At 35.9% G+C, this 20,205-nt stretch overlaps 2 protein-coding genes across 2 annotated transcripts in view; one reads left to right on the top strand and one right to left on the bottom strand.

Annotated features, from left to right (window-relative positions):
* The window catches only part of LOC127497970 (uncharacterized), a 351,488-nt gene extending 347,357 nt beyond the window's left edge, over positions 1-4,131 (bottom strand). The window contains exons 1-2 of the mRNA XM_051866826.1: positions 3,564-4,131; positions 16-3,444 (exon numbers count right to left, since the gene is read on the bottom strand). Coding sequence (XP_051722786.1) covers positions 95-1,072 — 978 coding nt within the window. The 5' untranslated portion in view covers positions 1,073-3,444; positions 3,564-4,131 and the 3' untranslated portion in view covers positions 16-94. The remainder of the gene's footprint in view (positions 1-15; positions 3,445-3,563) is intronic.
* Positions 1-20,205, top strand: part of LOC127497967 (uncharacterized) — a 50,108-nt gene that overhangs the window by 6,370 nt on the left and 23,533 nt on the right. The gene's annotated exons all lie outside the window — the stretch shown is intronic.

Below are 20,205 nucleotides of genomic sequence, written 5' to 3'. Positions count from 1 at the left end.
GTATTAAATAAATACCTAGGGTTGTGTTTATTTTCTTCTAAGAGTTTTGAAAAATAGGCAGATCTAGCAGATTTTAAGGCCTTTCTGTACTCAATCATTCTCTCTCTCCACGAAATACTTCTAGTTTTGATTTCTTCCAGCTGCGCTCCATTTTTCTGGCTGCTAACTTTAGGGCCTGAGTGTGCTCATTGTACCATGGCATTGGATTAATTTCCTTAATCTTTTTTAAACGCAAAGGAGCAACTGAGTCTAATGTGCTGGAAAAGACAGAGGCAATAGTTTCTGTTGCAACATCGAGGTCTTCTAAGCTGTCTGGTATGCTAAGGCGATGAAAATGATCAGGAAGATTATTTATAAAGCAATCTTTAGTGGTAGAAGTGATGGTTCTACCATATTTATGGCATGGAGGCAGTTTAGCCGCCTTGACTAAATGTAGTATACACGAGACTAGATAATGATCTGAGATGTCATCACTCTGCTGCAGAATTTCAACAGCATCAATATCGATTCCATGTGACAATATTAGATCTAAAGTATGATTACGACAATGAGTGGGTCCTGACACATGTTGTCTAACACCAATAGAGTTTAGAATATCTGCAAATGCCAATCCTAATGCGTCTTTTTTATTATCTACATGAATATTAAAATCACCAAAAACAAGGACTTTATCTGCAGCTAGTACTAACTCTGATAGAAAGTCAGCAAATTCTTTGATAAAGTCTGTATTGTGTCCTGGTGGCCTGTATACAGTAGCCAGCACAAATGTCAACTTACATAATGTTACGTAAAGTACCATAGTTTCGAAGGAATTATATTTGAAAGACTTCTGACTAATACTGTAAATATTACTATAGATTACAGCAACACCTCCCCCTTTGCCTTTCTGACGGGCATTGTGTCGATAATCATAACCTTGAGGACTAGACTCATTTAAAGTAATGTAATCGTCCGGTTTTAGCCAAGTTTCTGTCAAACACAGCACATCTAGATTATTATCTTTGATAATATCATTAACAATAAGTGATTTTGAAGAAAGGGATCTAATATTTAACAACCCGAGTTTTATCATTTGTTTAGCATTATTATCTCTATTTTTTATTTGTTGAACATCAATTAAATTTTTACCATTAAATGGGTTTGGAAGTTTTTTGTTTTTACTAATTCGGGGTACAGACACAGTCTCTATTTGAAAATATCTAGGTGTAAGAGTTTCTATGTGTTGGGAGTTATCTGAATTTTCTGACTTCTGTAACGTGAGGCAGCTAGCAGACGGTCGGTTTAGCCAGTCTGTCTGCTTTCTGACCTGGGCCCCAGTTTGTCATGTTTCAGTTCTAAGACTATGTGCCATATTACTAGAGAGAAGAGCAGCACCATCCCAGGAGGGATGAATACCATCTCTTTTTAAGAGGTCAGGTCTGCCCCAAAAACTTTTCCAATTGTCTATGAAACCTATATTATTTTGCGGACAGCCAGCCATTGAGTGATGATAATCTGCTAACTATCTCATCACTCCGACGAACAGGAAGGGGGCCAGAGCAAATTACTTCTCCTGACATTGTACTTGCGAGTTCACACACCTCTTTAATGTTAATTTTAGTGATCTCCGACTGGCGAAGTCGAACATCATTAGTGCCAACGTGAATAACGATCTTAGAGTATTTACGATTAGCATTAGCCAGCACTTTTAAATTTGCTTTGATGTCAGGTGCTCTGGCTCCCGGCAAACATGTGACTATGGTGGCTGGTGTCTCTATTTTCACGTTCCGTGTAATAGAATCACCAATAACTAGGGCACTTTCAACAGGATTCTCAGTGGGTGTATCACTGAGTGGGGAGAACCTGTTTGATGTTCTTATTGGAACGGAAGAGTGGTGTTTTCCGCGGCTAGGCCGCCTCACCGTTACCCAAGTGCCCTGCTGCGCGGGCTCTACAGCCGGAACCGAACAATGTACAGAGTTCACTAAGCTAGTCGCATCCAAAACAGTATCTGAAGCCCTTGCATTCTTACTATCCTCGATTAAAGTTTGGATGCGTGTCTCTAATTCTGAGATTCTCTCTGTCAGCCTGACTATTTCCCTACATTTATGACATGTAAATCCCTCATCGCTGACAGAGAGAGCTATGGTAAACATGTGGCAAATGGAACAGGTAGCAATGCTGGGAGAGGATACACAAATTACATGTAGAACTTTGCCTAAAAAAATTGGTAGCAATATGCAACAATTTGCTAATTTTTGAACTCCCTTTAATTTCTACATGTCAGTTTTTGTAGTGTAGATGCTGTTTATTTTACTGAATGTAATAAATATAGCTATACAATAAGATATTTTTTAATTCAGCTAAGGGATTTTAAGAGCAAGTATCAATACTGTTGTGTTGTCAAACTGTTTAGGTTATGGAAAGTTACATCCGGTCTGTCCTTAATGAACATGACAAGTCTGGGAAAATTTTTCAGTTAAACCATCACACCACCTTTGTAATTTTCTATGGCAGAAGAGAACAAGTGGTTCGACAAGGCTTAAAGGACGTGAGTGTAAAGATATACTTAAATACTAAATCTAATTATTTGAATATTGATATAAACATGCATATTTGTTATGTTGTACAGGTTAATTTTGAAGCATTTGATGGGGTTATCACATTTCTTAATATAAGTGACATCCACTGGAAGTTTGTGGTAAGTGATGCAACTTACTTTTAAATACACTATGATTTGTATGCATTAATTCCTGATTCAAACAGAACTTTTAAAAAATGACTAGTAAAGATAGACTGTTTTTCAGCTCAAATGTGACTGCTTAATTTTTCATATACTTTGTTGAATATAACATTTTTCTTTAACCATTGAGACTCCAAAAAAGATTTGAAAAGACTTCTGTTGTAACCACTTGTATGCAATAAAGGGCTAGTCCACCTAAAATTGACAATTCTGTCATTGTAAATGGCATTTATGTCATTTCAAGCCTGTGACTTTCTTAGGAGCATAAAAAATTAAATTATATTATATTATGAGGAATGTTGAAAAACAAAAAACAAACAAACAAACCAACAAAAAACAGTGACTCAATATTTTTCTTTTGTGTTTAGCAGAAGAAAGTCATACAGGTTTGGAAACACATGAAGGGGGGACTTTTTTTTTTTTTTTTTTTTTTGGGTGAACTTTTTACTGCTTGCCAGTAGTTTTTTTATTACAAAAATTTTAAACAAAAAACTACCAAAAACAAAGTGTGAAAACTATACAGTTTTTAATCCATTAAAAAATATCCATGTGAAAGAAATGTTTATAGGTAATGGATATGATGGCACAATATTTTCAGCAATGGTCCCTTTGCTGTTTACAAAAAGCATGTTCAATGTGTTGTGTTGTCACAGTACCTTCATCTTCCATTACAACAAATTTTTGTTGTGGATCCTGCATGTGCTACACCTGACATCAGGAGCCTGACAAACGCATCAAAAAAATTTCAGTAAGCTATTTTTTCATACAAATAATAATACATATACAATCTTAAAAAAATAAATAAAAAGGAATCTTTAGGATATCTAAATCAAATTGTTACTTAGTAAGTTGCTGTCTAACACAGACAGTACTTCAAAATGCGTCGCAATCGCCTGGGAAAAGAGAACCTGGTCAATATTGAGTGGAAAACTGGTCACATAAACCACACAGTGCAAGAGGATGCTACCAGTTGTGGAGTATTTGTTTTACAGGTATTATTGTGTACGATACATAGGCCTACTTAAAGAGTGGTTGGGTTTCCCGATGCCATTGCCACTTGTTTAACACATAAAAAGCAGTGCATTTTTCATAGTGGCGAATTTAAAAAGAATTTGTCTGTTAATTTTGCAACTATGAAAATACACTGCTTTTCTCAGACAATGTGAAAGTGTACTGCTGTAGTGAGGTAGCAACTTCGCTCACTCATATGTACACACTGTAAACCCTAATAAGTTGAGGAAAACATCTCCCTTTAACTGAGTAATGCAACCACATATTGTGGTCTTTCCTTGAATTATGTTTTTAAGAACCGATAACTTAAAAGGCAAGCAGACTTATTTAAACTTTTGTTATATACTGTTGTGCTTACTTATAAACAATTTATAATTCATTAAAACAAGTTGTTTCACATAACAGCTTTACTAAGGTTACTCTATATTAGTTGCACTTTTGTAATGTACTGTATACTTGAATTAACAGTATAATAAAATGTAATCAATAATATAAATACAATTGGGTCATTCCGTCATATCAACCAGGTCCCAGGTTAAATTTTTTTGTGTTAATATTTTTTCTGTAGAAAGACAAACATAAATGATGAAAGCCAAAATATTAAATGTCACACACACACACACATATTATATATATATATATATATATAATATATATATATATATATATATATATATATATATATATAAAATATATGAGGGGGGTCAAAATGACAATTTTCACCTGAGATTTGGAACCAAATTACAGGGGTGTAAAAATGACTTTATAAAGATGGCAGCATCATTATTTTATTTTTATACAGAGATTGGTAGATCTATTAGTAAAATCTGTTGACTTTATCATTCATTGTTTCATTATATGCCAACGTTGACAGTTCAAAAATGGCAAAAAGCACTTTGTGGTTTTGTTTTGTTTGTTTGTTGCCTCAAGTATGCATGCCTGTCACTCAAGAAGTATTAAAGATATCTTAATATCCTTTTAAATTCTGGTTCTTAACAAACTTTCTTTTTGGTCTCTTAATTTTAAAGAGCCCTCGATGGTTCAATCCCAGAGATATTGAGATCTTAATGCAGCTCCAATTTTTAACAGCTGTAAAATTCTAAACAGCTGATAGTTATTGTGCTTAAAAAGGAATGTCTGAAGAACAAATAACACTGAAACTACAAATGTATGTTGTTTTCCTCTATCAAAACAACTGAATACAACACCTCTCTGAGTGCCAAAAACATTTTTTGAAGTTTACATGTCTTTAATTCAAGAAGTGTTAAAGATATCTTAATGTCACTTTAGATTCTTGTTCTTATGAAACTTTTATTGTGGAATCTTTTGTTTGAAGGTCCTATATGGTTCAGACTCATATATATATATATATAGAGAGATGTCAATGTGGTTACATGAAGTTACGATACTGCAAATTTGACTGTTCAAATTAACAAAATCCCATCTTCCAAACATTCCTGAAACTGATTAAAATATAGATTCTTATCAATACACTTTGAGTTAAAGTTAATGTGTCTCAACTTAACTCTCCAAGTACCAAAAATCCACTGAAAATGGTTGTTTTATTCAGTTCTATTCATAGAGGGAAACAAGATACATTTCTAGTTTCAATATTATTTATTTTTCAGACATTCCCCTTTAAATGCAATAAGCATCAGCTGTGTGCAAAGTGAATTTGGTTCTTGGCCATTGATAATTTGTAAAATTCAAAAATTTGAACATAGCAGCTGCTTTGAGATCCCAATATGTATGGGATTAAACTATATAGTGCCTTGAAAATGACAAAATCCAAAGGAAATTTTATTAAGAATGAGAATCGAGAAGGATATTCAGAAATCTTCAATACTTTTAGAATTACAAGCATACTTTGGAAAAAAGAATATTTATGGCACTCAGACATAAATGTTCTTTTAACACAATTGTTCTATATAATTGTGTTAATAGAAAAACACGATACATTTCAAGGTTCAACATAAGTTGTTCCTCAGATTTTACTGTGAAGAAAATAAAAAAGTATCTGATGTATGCAAAGTGACCCACATTTGGTTTCTGACCACTGAAAATGTGACCAATTTACTCATGGAGCCACATTAAAGGGTTAGTTCACCCAAAAATGAAAATTCTGTCATTAATTACTCACCCTCATGTCGTTACACACCCGTAAGACCTTCGTTCATCTTCAGAACACAAATTTAGATATTTTAGCTCCGTGAGGCCTGCATAGCCAGCAATGACATTTCCTCTGTCAAGATCCATAAAGGTACTAAAAACATATTTAAATCAGTTCATGTGAGTACAATTGTTCAATATTAATATTATAAAAGTGACGAGAATATTTTTGGTGCGCCAAAAAACAAAAACAAAATAACGACTTATATAGTGATGGCCGATTTCAAAACACTGCTTCAGGAAGCATTGTTTTAAAATCAGTGTATTGAATCATGATTCAGATCGCGTGTCAAACAGCCAAACTGCTGAAATCACGTGACTTTGGCGCTCCGAACTGCTGATATGTTTATTAAAATATGTTTTTAGTACATTTATGAATCTTGAGAGAGGAAATGTCATTGCTGTGAAGGCAGGCCTCACAGAGCCATCAAATTTCAACAAAAATATCTTAATTTGTGTTCTGAAGATGAACGAATATCTTACGGGTGTGGAACGGCATGAGGGTAAGTAATAAATGACAGAATTTTCATTTTTGGCTGAACTAACCCTTTAAGATCTCCATATTTCTGGGACTGAACCATCAAGGGCTTTTAAAATGAAGATACCTAAAGGAAAGTTTGTTAAAGCTGCAGTAGTTTTTTCACAGATTATCTGTCTCATATTCTACTGTCAGGACATAATGACAGGTTTAACAAATATGTAAAAAATACATTTTTCCAAAAGTTACCTACTGCAGCTTTAAGAACCAGAATCTAGAAGGATATTAAAATATCTTTAATACTTCTTGAGTTACAGGCATGCAAACTTGAGGCACAAAATACAAGAAGTTCTTTTACCATTTTTGATCTGTCACTGTTGGCATATAATGAAACAAAGATTGATATAGTCAACAGATTTTACTAATACCAATCTGTGTAAAAATAAAAATGATGCTGCCATCTTTATAAAGTCATTTTTACACTCCTCTAATCTGGCTCCAAATCTCAGGTGAAAATGACTGAAATGAAAATGCCCCTCTACAAAATAGTGGATTACTCAGTAAATATACATCTGTGATATTTAATGTTTTTTGCTTTCTTCGCTATTTATGTTTGTCTTTCTACAGAAAAAAATATTAAATAAAAAATGAGCTGGGGAAGTTTCTGAAAATGGGTTGATTTGACACAGAATGACCCAAATACAATACTTGTATTAAAATTAATAAATTAATTACGTTTCTTTAGAAACTGACCTCATCAGAACATTTAAAAGCATAGGCTACGTTGTAACGAAAAACTACAGGCATCTTCGTCATCTACATGACGCATTTACATTGCATGGATGAAATGAACCAATTTTGATTATTCCTCCCATGTGACACATTAGGGATATGACCCACGAACGTGTTTAAAAAAGGAAAACGTGTTAAAAAGTTAAAGAGGGTAAACTTTACCATTCATCTGAATTGATAAGGATAAAGATAAGGATCCGGGAGCTCGAGAAGCCGCTGCGCCGCCATGTGCCGGGCACACATTTAACGACTAGCTATAACATTCTAAAACCGCGCACACACTTAACGATTGTAAGGCCGATTATGAATGTAATTTGATACTTATGATTGATCGCGCTCAAACGCGTCCAGTCAGAGCCAGTTGCGTTCAGTCTGCGATTACAGTCGGTGTTCAAATTCCATGTGTAAGTATTTAAATCTGCTTCAGTTGCAGGAAACAATCGCTGTGTGTTGAGCTCAGTCTTAGAATGTTTTAGCTAGTCGTTAAATGTGTGCCCGGCTTTAGACTGAGCTCAACATACAGCGATTGTTTCCTGCGACTGAAGCAGATTTAAATACTTACACATGGAATCTGAATACCATCTGCAATCGCCGACTGAACGCAACTGGCTCTGACTGGACGCATTTGAGCGCGATCAGTCATAAGTATCAATTTACATTAATAATCGGCCTTACAATCGTTAAGTGTGCTCCCAGAAACAAAGAATGAAAAAGAACTTCGTTTGAAGTATACCGGGGCCTTTAGGAATTAAGACGTGCAGTGTAAATGCAGCCCAAACACAGAAACTGTTCTCATGACCTGAGACTCATAACCTTCATAGCTGTTTTCTACCTTGCAAATCACTCTGAAATATATATAAGCAATTAAGCAAACGTTACACATGAGTAGCTGAGTAGGCTACACATGGTATCCAGCTACCAGCGTCTTTATCACAACTCTCAGCGGGAACTCGAGTTAAACGGGAAATTGTTTATACCTTGCAAATAACATTAGAATAAAATGCATAAAGTAATCAAGAAACGTATGTGTGTGTTTGAAATGTGTACTTGCCAAATATACATGTCTTTACGACGAATCTCCCTGCAAGAGTGCAATGCTGCGCACTGCTGTGCTGGCCTGCTGCATCAGCAAATTCACAAAGATCGAAAAATTACCGCCTTGTGTATATATCTACCAAACAGCGCGGTTGTCAGTCAGAATTTCAAGCTTAAACAATCATATAACACAAAGACAGAGTAATAATTAAAATATTTGTCATTTTGAATTCTTAACAATTGATATCCTTATTGGAAAGGTTTTGCTGTCAAATTATGTCGATAAATTGGCCTATTATTAACAATTATGAGCAATCAGTGCTTCTGGAAACCCAACCTTGTAAAAGTAATTTATTAATAGTAATTTATCATTTTTTCAACAAAATATTTATAGCCTATATTTTTTTGTACATTTTTTTCAGATGATAAAGGAAACTGTGAAACAGTTTCCAGTCATTCCACAGGAATTTCAAATAAATCCTTCAGCAGAAAATATACGAAACCTCAGAAGGAAAATGGCACAGGATATTCTGCTTGCAGCAGGTTATTGCTCAAATCAATATATCATTGCATTTTAATGTAATTTAATTAATTATACAAAATTAGGAAATATTATGCATTAACTTTACATTTTATCTTGGAATCAAACGAGGAATTCTGTTCTACCTGTGGGCTGAGCGACCTCCCAAACAAGACAGATGTCCAGATGATTGACTGGGTAAATATGCACAGCTGCAAGAAATAGTCAATTAAAATGGCCGGCGGCGGCGCCCAGCTATAGTGTGTTCAAGGGAGTAATCAAATCTGTTGTTATTATTAGCCTAAGTCACACTTAGCGGCATGGATGCAGCATTGCACACTATTTTAATATAAGCTATAGCCTATTACAAAAGCAGCTTGCGTTCATTCGCGATTAATTAATCCAGAAACATAAAAAACATAACATGTCTTGACATAACAGTGAAGTTAAGATAATGACTTTGCTCTCTTTATTGTATTGTTCATGCAGATTCAGGTGCTGTAGGTGGTTTCACATTTTATGTGTAGGCCTACAGTGCAATTCTTCTGATGAAACGGAATGGTTCTGTGAGTTGTGCAGGACGCACTAAAAAGGTGAAGGACAAACAACAGGCAAACAGTTAGCCTATATGCTAAATATGTGCCATGGCCCATCATTTTGAGTTGCTACGACCAAGACACAATTATCCACTAAATTTCTGCTTTTTAGTGAAATGTCTATAAAGGCCTGTAAAGATTTTGTTGTTGTTGTTGTTGTTTTCTGACAGTTTTTATTTGTTGGCTGTCTTTAAATCTTTTTGTTGTTATAATCATCACATCTAATATGAATAGAAATGTCATTTTATTTATATATTTATTTATTCATGTTATTTGTTTAGTTGTAGACCTTTTTCTTCTCTTTGTTAGAAAACATCAAAACAATAGTGGCAATGGATTTTTTTTGTTTTTTTTTTTCAAAACAAAACATTAAAAGAAAAGTGTATCTTAAACAGTTGCATGGTTTGCATTGATTTTAAAGATTTACTTTTAGAAATTGTTTCCAAATATATGTTAATGTCAATTTTAAATTGTTTAAAAATAGTTATTGTTCAATCCACTTGACTTTGGTTATAGTAAAAAAGCCATAATAATTATTAAATAACATATAAGTAGACAGTTATCTATATCAATTGTAAAATATTTTAATAACACTTGAGTAGAGGCCTACTCAATGTTAATTATCTTATATGAAAACTCCTCCACTTTGTTTGTAATAGAATATTTATTTGTAATATAATGTACTCCAATCTAACTGTTTTCTTGAACAGAAAGTTCAATGTATTAACAGCAATAATATATTTTGTTTGGACAATGGAGCATAAGCAATTATCACATCTATAACTTCAATTTTTTTTCCTATTCAGCCTGAAATAAAGTAGCACATAAAATATCTGTAATCCAATAACCCTCAAAAGATCTCCGGGAATTAAATTAAATTAAAATTAAATCTTGTCTAAATATTGTTAAATTCTATAAAACTATAGAATAGAATACTATACCATCATCTTTAATCAATTCCTCAACCAAAATTCCCAAACCAATTGACATTAAAATCTGGTTTTTTTTTTTTTTCTAACCTTGATTTATTTATTATTCCAAACTGTGCATTAATGTGCATTTCCATTCAAAGGAATTATTATTGTAGATGACAATTAAACCTATTTATGTATGTTTACAAGTGTAATTGGTATGTTATTAACATCAAAATAGCATTGTAGTAAAAACTCTTGTGCCTTTTTGAAATATAATATTTGGCAACTCATGTATGATGTGTGACAGGTGTGTGTGAACATATCACAACTGGTGTGACATCATCGGGTCACATGACCAGGAAGTTATATAGATTTGTGTAATTCAAAAATTCATAAAAAATTGACAAAATGACATTTCCAAAATCCAACGCGTGTATGATGTGTGACAGGTGTGTGTGAACATATCTCAACTGGTGTGACATCATCGGGTCACATGACCATGAAGTTATATAGATTTGTGTAATTCAAAAATTCATAAAAAATTAATAAAATGACATTTCCAAAATCCAACTCATGTATGATGTGTGACAGGTATGTGTGAACATATCTCAACTGGTGTGACATCATCGGGTCACATGACCAGGAAGTTATATAGATTTGTGTAATTCAAAAATTCATAAAAAAATTGACAAAATGACATTTCCAAAATCCAATGCGTGTATGATGTGTGACAGGTGTGTGTGAACATATCACAACTGGTGTGACATCATCGGGTCACATGACCATGAAGTTATATAGATTTATGTAATTCAAAAATTCATAAAAAATTGACAAAATGACATTTCCAAAATCCAACGCGTGTATGATGTGCGACAGGTATGTGTGAACATATCACAACTGGTATGACATCATCGGGTCACATGACCAGGAAGTTATATAGAATGTCACAACAATTGTACAACAAATGTACAATTTTTTTTTTTTCAAATCTAAGTTGTTTATCATATGCTGCATGTATTTATAAATATATTGTATGTGATTTCAGCTCTTTAGATAAAACAACCACAAAGGTACATATATTTATTTCATTATGACATTCGCTTTACTTACATATTTATAACAGATTTATAAATAATATAAAAGTTAAAAATTGTGTTAATCTATACTTAATCTATTTACTAATATCAACTACTCATGAAAAAGGATCGTGTTTTAATGTTTAATGGAATAATGCACATATTTTACCAACTTTGTTGTGCATTTTGCACTTTTGAGACACTCCCTAACTTGAAGCGCCCAAGTGGGGATAATTGTGAGGACTTTTTCACTTCTGATTCTTAAAACAATAACATCACCTATTAATATTATAATTAACTTTTGATACTAAGATTTATAATGTGATCTGAACGAGATACAGCATCATTCACGTCTTTATCAATTAACACTGAAGAAAAGATCGAATGTCCAACATAAAACCAACTTTACCGCACCCTTGCCGAGGCAGTTCCAGGTAAGCTATTCTTAACGAAGCAAGAGCACAGTTGATGCTGTAATCACATTGTAACCCGTTTATCAAATCTAGATCAAAGGAGGAAAAATATCTACTTGGGTCTGAGCTCACCAAATACATTTAATTTCTATTTATGCTAGTATTTGGAGTCCCGGGTTCGGGGTCTCACACCAAGCACTGAATCAAAATGATTACAACTGTTTTAAAGATGTGTGTCTGCACTTGTATGAACTTAATTATCCACAGTACTAACTGGATGAATAAAGAATTAATTAAAAAAAAATTTAATAAAATAAAATGAATTAATTAATAGTAAAATGAATTAATCAATGAAACACATTAATTAGTTTCAATGAACAGTAACTGTATTTTCTGGAGTATTTCTCTTCCTCTTTTGCTTCAATTCGTTTTCAATATGCACTTAAACACTGCACACATCACATGAGAACATTCTTTGCCCTTCACAAATCACCAATTGAATACAAAGTATATTGTTCTTCAATAACAATCAAAGAAAAGAAAGAGAAAAAAAATCAGTATGTGTATACTTAAGTCCGAATGGAATATGAATGTCTTAGTTCAGTTTGTGTGGATGTGTCTCAGTTCAGTCTGTGTGTATGTGTGAATGCCTACAGTCTTTGCAGGAACGAACGATGAAGAAAAACAAGCTCTCAAGCTCTCAAGTCCTCAGATGGCGAAATTACTCCGTAGTGCAATCCAGCGCGGCTCTCCCTCACTGCGCGACTCCAACACGATTACCGAACGTCGAGACAGTCCGATCTCCTCAAGCTTGCGATGCAACGTCCAATCGCTAATGCAATAAAACAGTTCAGACATCCATTTAGAAAAAAAATGATGAAGATGGGTAAGATTAATAATAGCCGCACATGTAGCTCACATCTCTCTCTTCAACGAGCTGGCGCGCATGTGACGTCAGCACCCATCGACACGTTTCTTTATTACTCATTTTCGTCCCTCACGAAAACAAAATTATAATTATAAAAATAATAAAAAAATAATAAAACAAAAACATGTCTGAACATTTTATGCATTAGGCAAGAGAAAAGAAAAATACATAAAAATACATAGGAACAATCTCAATTAATTGGGTGGGTTACAATATCATTTTGGCAAATGTTTTACTGGTTCTTTGGCTCTGGAGGGTGTTTCGTTTGCGGTCACAAATGATGGTTGATCACACGCTGTGCCGCTTGTATATAGAAATATCAATACCACGTGATTGATTGATTGACGTTTTGAAGCTTCGAAGTTATGTCATGCAGTATCGGAATATCAGGACAGCTGGTTTAAATTTTTGAAAATTGGCGCTTCGCGAGCCGCGCATAAAAGGGAAATGCATTTATTTTGTTTTTTAACAGGATATAAGGGTTACTATTTATTCAGACTTCCGATGTTTGGTGTCACTCTTTTTCAAACCCTATAACTGCTGCAGTGATTTGTTAGATAAGGTGGAGAAAACAAGTCTGACCACAGATATTGCTTAATGCGCATTAAGTCAAGTCACCTTTATTTATATAGAGTTTTTTACCATGCAGATTGTGTCAAAACAGTGTTAACAGGAAAACATTGGCTGCACAGCAGCTCTAGAATAAATTCATGTCATTTAAGTAAGTTCAGGTCCAGCTTAAGTTCATTGTGATAAAAGCTTTGAGTTAAGAATCGTTTTTCAGCAAAATTTGATGAAAGCCTCAAACGCTTCAGAAAGCCTTGGTTTCCCATCACTATTTTAACAGCTTATTAACGCAGCTGCACTTCCTTAGACCATTCGGGCTAAGATTGAGTTATGGCTGCGAGAGCATGCAAAGACCCCTATGTAATTTATGAAATAAAGTGTTCATACTGCTGTGAGGACCGTCAGTCGGTTACACTCTGTGGGGTTTTGGAAGTGACATTTACATATATGTGAGATTCACTATCAAAATGCATGGATTGACATAACATTGCAAGGGACAGAGATATGCCAAGTAGTATGCATTAATGTTACTCGGACTAATAGGATAATAGAATATTAGTTTCAGAAGCTGTGCTTGCTCAATAGTATCTGCATTAGAGCACCCTCACTAAATTCGGGAACAATTCTGGATTCCAGAACCGGGCTTGGCATTCACGTCCACACCTTTTCTTTTAATCTACGAATCAAACAAAGCCTTGTTTGTTTTTAAAAGGGTGTTTACAGTTTTGCATAGAGGAGTAAAATACAAGCATAACAGTAGTGCTACATATTAAGTTTATACAGCAGCAGCAAGCCATTTACGTAAAAATTACTGCGACTAAGCATAGTGGACATGAGAGATGTTCGGTCATGGGCTTTCTCATGTATAGACATTTACCGGAGCTCAACTATTTTCAACACCTCTTCCCAATGGGCTGATATTTTCATTTAACCATGTGTGTTTTGGGCTGGTTTCAGCTGAATGAGTGTTAGACGCATGCTATCATCTGCTGTCCAAATGACCTCCACATTTACAAATAGGAGTATAGAGGGTTTGTTGTGATTTTTTGTTTCAATGGTCAGTGGTTTGCTAGTGTATAGCAATGAGCTGCTATCCGTGCCTGCTAACACCTTGTCAACCGCTCTGTTGTAATTGAATCCCATTGTGATAGCTGTATTCTGTGGGGTAAACACTAGTCTAGAAACATTGTTCTTTGCAACAATGAGGAAACCGTTCATATTAATAAGGGACTCTCTTCAGTCCAGATTACAAACAGATTTGAAGTTGCCTTATTGGTTCAGTCATGGTTAAATTCACATTTTAGGCTGCTCCCATTTCATGCTTAAACAACCAATTGCTGATTCTGTCTCGGTATGAATTTCAGAAATTCCACCTCCTGTGTCCAGAGGCAGTGCCATCAGCTGGTCTGCCCCCCTTTCAGCCAAACTGTACTAGACTAGATATGACCCTTCAATATTATTTGCACTCTGCAGCTCACTACATGCGTAGTCATCTAGCCAAATCTACATTTAAAAAATGAATGACTGCTTGCTTGGTCTCACTTCAGTTCTTCTGTGCCACTTTCTCCATAGCTGTACTGCCTTCAACCAAAAGTATAGTCAACTGCGCTGCCTGGATCCATCCACCATCAGCATACTAGAAAATCCATCTATTTGTTTCCTGCTAACGGGCTTTAAAGAGAGAAAACCAAAACCAAGTCAATGATCAGCTTTTCCCTTTTGTTCACGGTTTTCTCAGAGGTGGAGAATTTTCCACATGCACAGATTCTTTTAATCTGTCACATGACCTCACAATTTCTGATGTATCAAATTATTCGCACCACTTCATATTTCTAAAGCTGATAGGAACAAGAAAGGAATAGTCGTTTTTATCTCTGAATCTAACTCTGCTTTTATCCTCTGTCATCTATGTTGGGCTACCTGAGGAGGCGATGGTCTTCAGCTGCTTATGAACGTTACCTCCGGCTGATGCTCGAGCCATCCTTGAGAAAAGCAATGAGTGCTGCTCCCTGATCCATGGCTTGAAAATAAATATTATGGCTTCAATAGCTGTTGGGCCTATTTACATTTAAATACTGTAAGAGCGAGCGTTTTCAATTAGTTTCTTTGAAGTTGAGCGTGAAGTTCGGAAAAGCTGAAGCAAATTACATTCGCAGGATTCATTGCAGAGGGTATGAGAGAGTTGTGAGAAACGCGTGCTTTACTTGATGTTACACTTGCTGTCTGTGGTTTCGCCCGCCGGTAGGCCTATTTTCCGTACGAATGCTCTACAAAGGCATCCTTTATGTTGTTTGGAATGCTGTGGGCTTATATATTAAAAAAATGAAATTCACTGACGCAAGGCTGCGGAATCTTCCATGATTGTTCTTTATTATCAAGGATGAGACTCCTTGGCTGGTTCCCCGAAATATTGGAAGGAATCATCGACTCAATATTAATATTAATACAAAATATTAATATTTAAGACCATAAATAACTACATTTGTGGTGCCCTAGTGTGAGGCTAGTCCAAAATCACTACAGCCAGGTGATGAGTGGTGCCTGGTTTCCTCCAGACATGACGCTTGCTATTCAGTTCAAATCTTTGTTTCATCAGACCAGAGAATTTTGTTTCTCATGGTCTGAGAGTCCTCCAGGCAGACTGTCATGTGCCTTTTACTGAGGAGTGGCTTCCGTCTGGCCACTCTACCATACAGGCCTGATTGGTGGAGTGCTGCAGAGATGGTTGTTCTTCTGGAAGGTTCTCCTCTCTCCGCATAGAAATGCTGTAGCTCTGTCAGAGTGACCATCGGGTTCTTGGTCACCTCCCTGACTAGGGCCCTTCTCCCCTGATCACTCAGTTTGGCCGGGCGGCCCGCTCTAGGAAGAGTCCTGGTGGTTCCAAACTTCTTCCATTTACAGATGAGAGGCCACTGTGCTCATTGGGCTCTTCAATGCTGCAGAAATTTTTCTTTACCCTTCCCCAGATCTGTGCCTTGATACAATCCTGTCTCAGAGGTCTACAGACAATTCCTTGGACTTCATGGCTTGGTTTGTGCTCTAACATGCACTGTTAAGTGTGGGACAGGTATATAGACAGGTGTGTGCCTTTCCAAATTATGTCCAATCAACTGAATTTACCACAGGTGGACTCCAAGTTGTAGAAACATCTCAATGATCAGTGGAAACAAGATGCACTTAAGTTAAATTTTGAGTGTCATGGCAAAGGCTGTAAATACATACTGTACATGTGATTTTTCTTCATTTTTTATTTTTAATAAATTTGCAAAGATTTCAAACAAACTTCTTTCACATTGTCATTATGGGGTATTGTTTGTAGAATTTTGAGGAAAATAATGAATTTAATCCCTTTTGGAATAAGTCTGTAATATAACAATGTGGAAAAAGTGAAGCACTGTGAATACTTTTCCTTTTGTGTTATGTTGGTGTTTTACATTGTGGGTCTGAGGGGAATGGAATTTCAAGTACAGGTGCTGGTCATATAATTAGAATGTCATCAAAAAGTTAATTTATTTCACTAATTCCATTCAAAAAGTGAAACTTGTATATTTTATTCATTCATTACACACAGACTGATATATTTCAGATGTTTATTTCTTTTAATTTTGATGATTATAACTGACAACTAAGGAAAATCCCAAATTCAGTATCTCAGAAAATTTGAATATTGTGAAAAGGTTCAATATTGAAGACACCTGGTGCCACACTCTAATCAGCTAATTAACTCAAAACACCTGCATAGGCCTTTAAATGGTCTCTCAGTCTAGTTCTGTAGGCTACACAATCATGGGGAAGACTGCTGACTTGACAGTTGTCCAAAAGACGACCATTGACACCTTGCACAAGGAGAGCAAGACACAAAAGGTCATTGCAAAAGAGGCTGGCTGTTCACAGAGCTCTGTGTCCAAGCACATTAATAGAGAGGCGAAGGGAAGGAAAAGATGTGGTAGAAAAAAGTGTACAAGCAATAGGGATAACCGCACCCTGGAGAGGATTGTGAAACAAAACCCATTCAAAAATGTGGGGGAGATTCACAAAGAGTGGACTGCAGCTGGAGTCAGTGCTTCAAGAACCACTACGCACAGACGTATGCAAGACATGGGTTTCAGCTGTCGCATTCCTTGTGTCAAGCCACTCTTGAACAACAGACAGCGTCAGAAGCGTCTCGCCTGGGCTAAAGACAAAAAGGACTGGACTGCTGCTGAGTGGTCCAAAGTTATGTTCTGATGAAAGTAAATTTTGCATTTCCTTTGGAAATCAGGGTCCCAGAGTCTGGAGGAAGAGAGGAGAGGCACACAATCCACGTTGCTTGAGGTCCAGTGTAAAGTTTCCACAGTCAGTGATGGTTTGGGGTGCCATGTCATCTGCTGGTGTTGGTCCACTGTGTTTTCTGAGGTCCAAGGTCAACGCAGCCGTATACCAGGAAGTTTTAGAACACTTCATGCTTCCTGCTGCTGACCAACTTTATGGAGATGCAGATTTCATTTTCCAACAGGACTTGGCACCTGCACACAGTGCCAAAGCTACCAGTACCTGGTTTAAGGACCATGGTATCCCTGTTCTTAATTGGCCAGCAAACTCGCCTGACCTTAACCCCATAGAAAATCTATGGGGTATTGTGAAGAGGAAGATGCGATATGCCAGACCCAACAATGCAGAAGAGCTGAAGGCCACTATCAGAGCAACCTGGGCTCTTATATCACCTGAGCAGTGCCACAGAGTGAGCGACTCCATGCCACGCCGCATTGCTGCAGTAATTCAGACAAAAGGAGCCCCGACTAAGTATTGAGTGCTGTACATGCTCATACTTTTCATGTTCATACTTTTCAGTTGGCCAAGATTTCTAAAAATCCTTTCTTTGTATTGGTCTTAAGTAATATTCTAATTTTCTGAGATACTGAATTTGGGATTTTCCTTAGTTGTCAGTTATAATCATCAAAATAAAAAGAAATAAACATCTGAAATATATCAGTCTGTGTGTAATGAATGAATATAATATACAAGTTTCACTTTTTGAATGGAATTAGTGAAATAAATCTACTTTTTGATGATATTCTAATTATATGACCATATATGAGGGGCCGTACAAGCCATAATTCATTCTGACACACACTTACATTCTCCTTTCACAAACATACATTTCTACTCTCACACACATACATTCTCTTTTCACATACATACATTTCTACTCTCACACACACTTACATTCTGCTTTCACATACATGTGTATATTTTGGGTTGTTTTTAGCCCAAGGGCTGGGTAAACATAGAACAGAACACAGGTTGGGCTAATATTTTTTCTATGATATAGTTTATTTCTATGATAAGTACTAAATAATCTAAACTAGTGGTTCCCAACCTTTTTAGCCTCAAGTACCCCCACAACTCCATCAATAAGGCTCAAGTACCCCTTTATCGACACTAAACCAAAGTAAATGCAGCGTTTATATTTTAATGCAGTTGTCATAATTACCTAATTTACCAATGAACCAGTTTTATTGATTACAATTCAGACTTGAAGATATTGGGAACATTTGAATAAGAAGCACAATGTAATTGTAACGTAACTGGACATTCCAGCACTTCAAATGTTATTTTGAATATGATGACAAAAAACATTTATTCATCCTTAAGAGATTGTCCTCATTTGTAAAACTGAAAGTTTCAAGATGTAGGAAATCCAACATTCGATGGAAAACGAAAACTTTTATTTAAAAATTAAAAAAAGACATGAAAAATACCACTATAACCAGTAGATGGTGGCAGATAAGCACTTATTGGCTTATATTAGCCATTTCCACTCTTCAAGTTCAGCACTTTATGTACTAAAGTAGGAAAAGTCACAAAGTCTTTCAAATAAATCTTTAAATTACAATGTGTCCACTACGCTTTTTATGAGAGGATTTGTGAGCATAGGACTTATTAAACTGGCACTAAAAACAAACTTATTCAGTGTTTTGAGGTATATTGAGCTGAGTTTAACTTAAACACCTCTGATTGGCCATTATTTTCAACAGTAATGCCTGTGCTTGGCTACAATACTCAATGCTGCAAAATCACATTGTAAATAGACACATCTGCAGCGATTAACGCGCCAGATTGGGGTGAGGCTGGGGCAATTGACTGCACCCCAAGCAAGCCTATTATGCCTGTGACAGCCCTGAACAAACCAAGCAAAATCTAAATTTTTTGCATACTCCCTGGAACACGCACATGTACCCAGGGTTGGGAATCACTGATCTAAACATTTGTAAAATACAACCACTGGTTTATGACAACTTTATCCACATTTCAATATCCAAAGTAATTACATTCAGTATGTTAATTTTATGCAAGGCATCAAGTGTTTCCTTCATCCGAAAGACGGATGCGACACTCGCATCCCTGTAGTTTGCTTTGCATTAAATAAAATGACTTACAGCACAGCAACGATTTTATAGATGAAAAAACATACAAACCTGTATTTCATCAAAAAAATGCACCAAGTTGGCGGGGCAGCGCTGAGAAGCTGAACGTCATGTGATGATCGTGCCTGACCTGCCTTACGTTTCCACTATACCCCTTCCGTTTCCACTATACTCTCTCTCTCTCACACACACACACACACACATTCTTCTCTTAGATAGTTATTTATAATAAAAGAATGAAAAGAGAATGTATGTGTGTGAGAGAGTAGAATAAGTATGTATATGAAAGGAGAATGTAAGTGTGTGAGAGTGCCAGAATGAATTTTGGCGTGATTGGCTCTTCATATTTTATTATATATATAGCAGATGACCACCATTGCAGCTCAGACGGGCTTGAAGACCCCCACGGCGCAGAAAACGACCACCACTGCAGCTCTGACAGGCTTGAAGACCCCCACAGTGAAGCAGATGACCACCAGAGCAGTGTAGACAGGCTTGAGAATACCCACAGCGAAGCAGATGACCACCACTGCAGCTCAGACGGGCTTGAAGACCCCCACGGCAGAGCAGATGACCA

Source organism: Ctenopharyngodon idella, chromosome 16 (genome assembly GCF_019924925.1).
Source record: "Ctenopharyngodon idella isolate HZGC_01 chromosome 16, HZGC01, whole genome shotgun sequence".
NCBI lineage: Eukaryota > Metazoa > Chordata > Actinopteri > Cypriniformes > Xenocyprididae > Ctenopharyngodon > Ctenopharyngodon idella.
The sequence above is the reverse complement of the archived record's forward strand: the minus strand, read 5'-3'. Positions and strand labels throughout refer to the sequence as shown.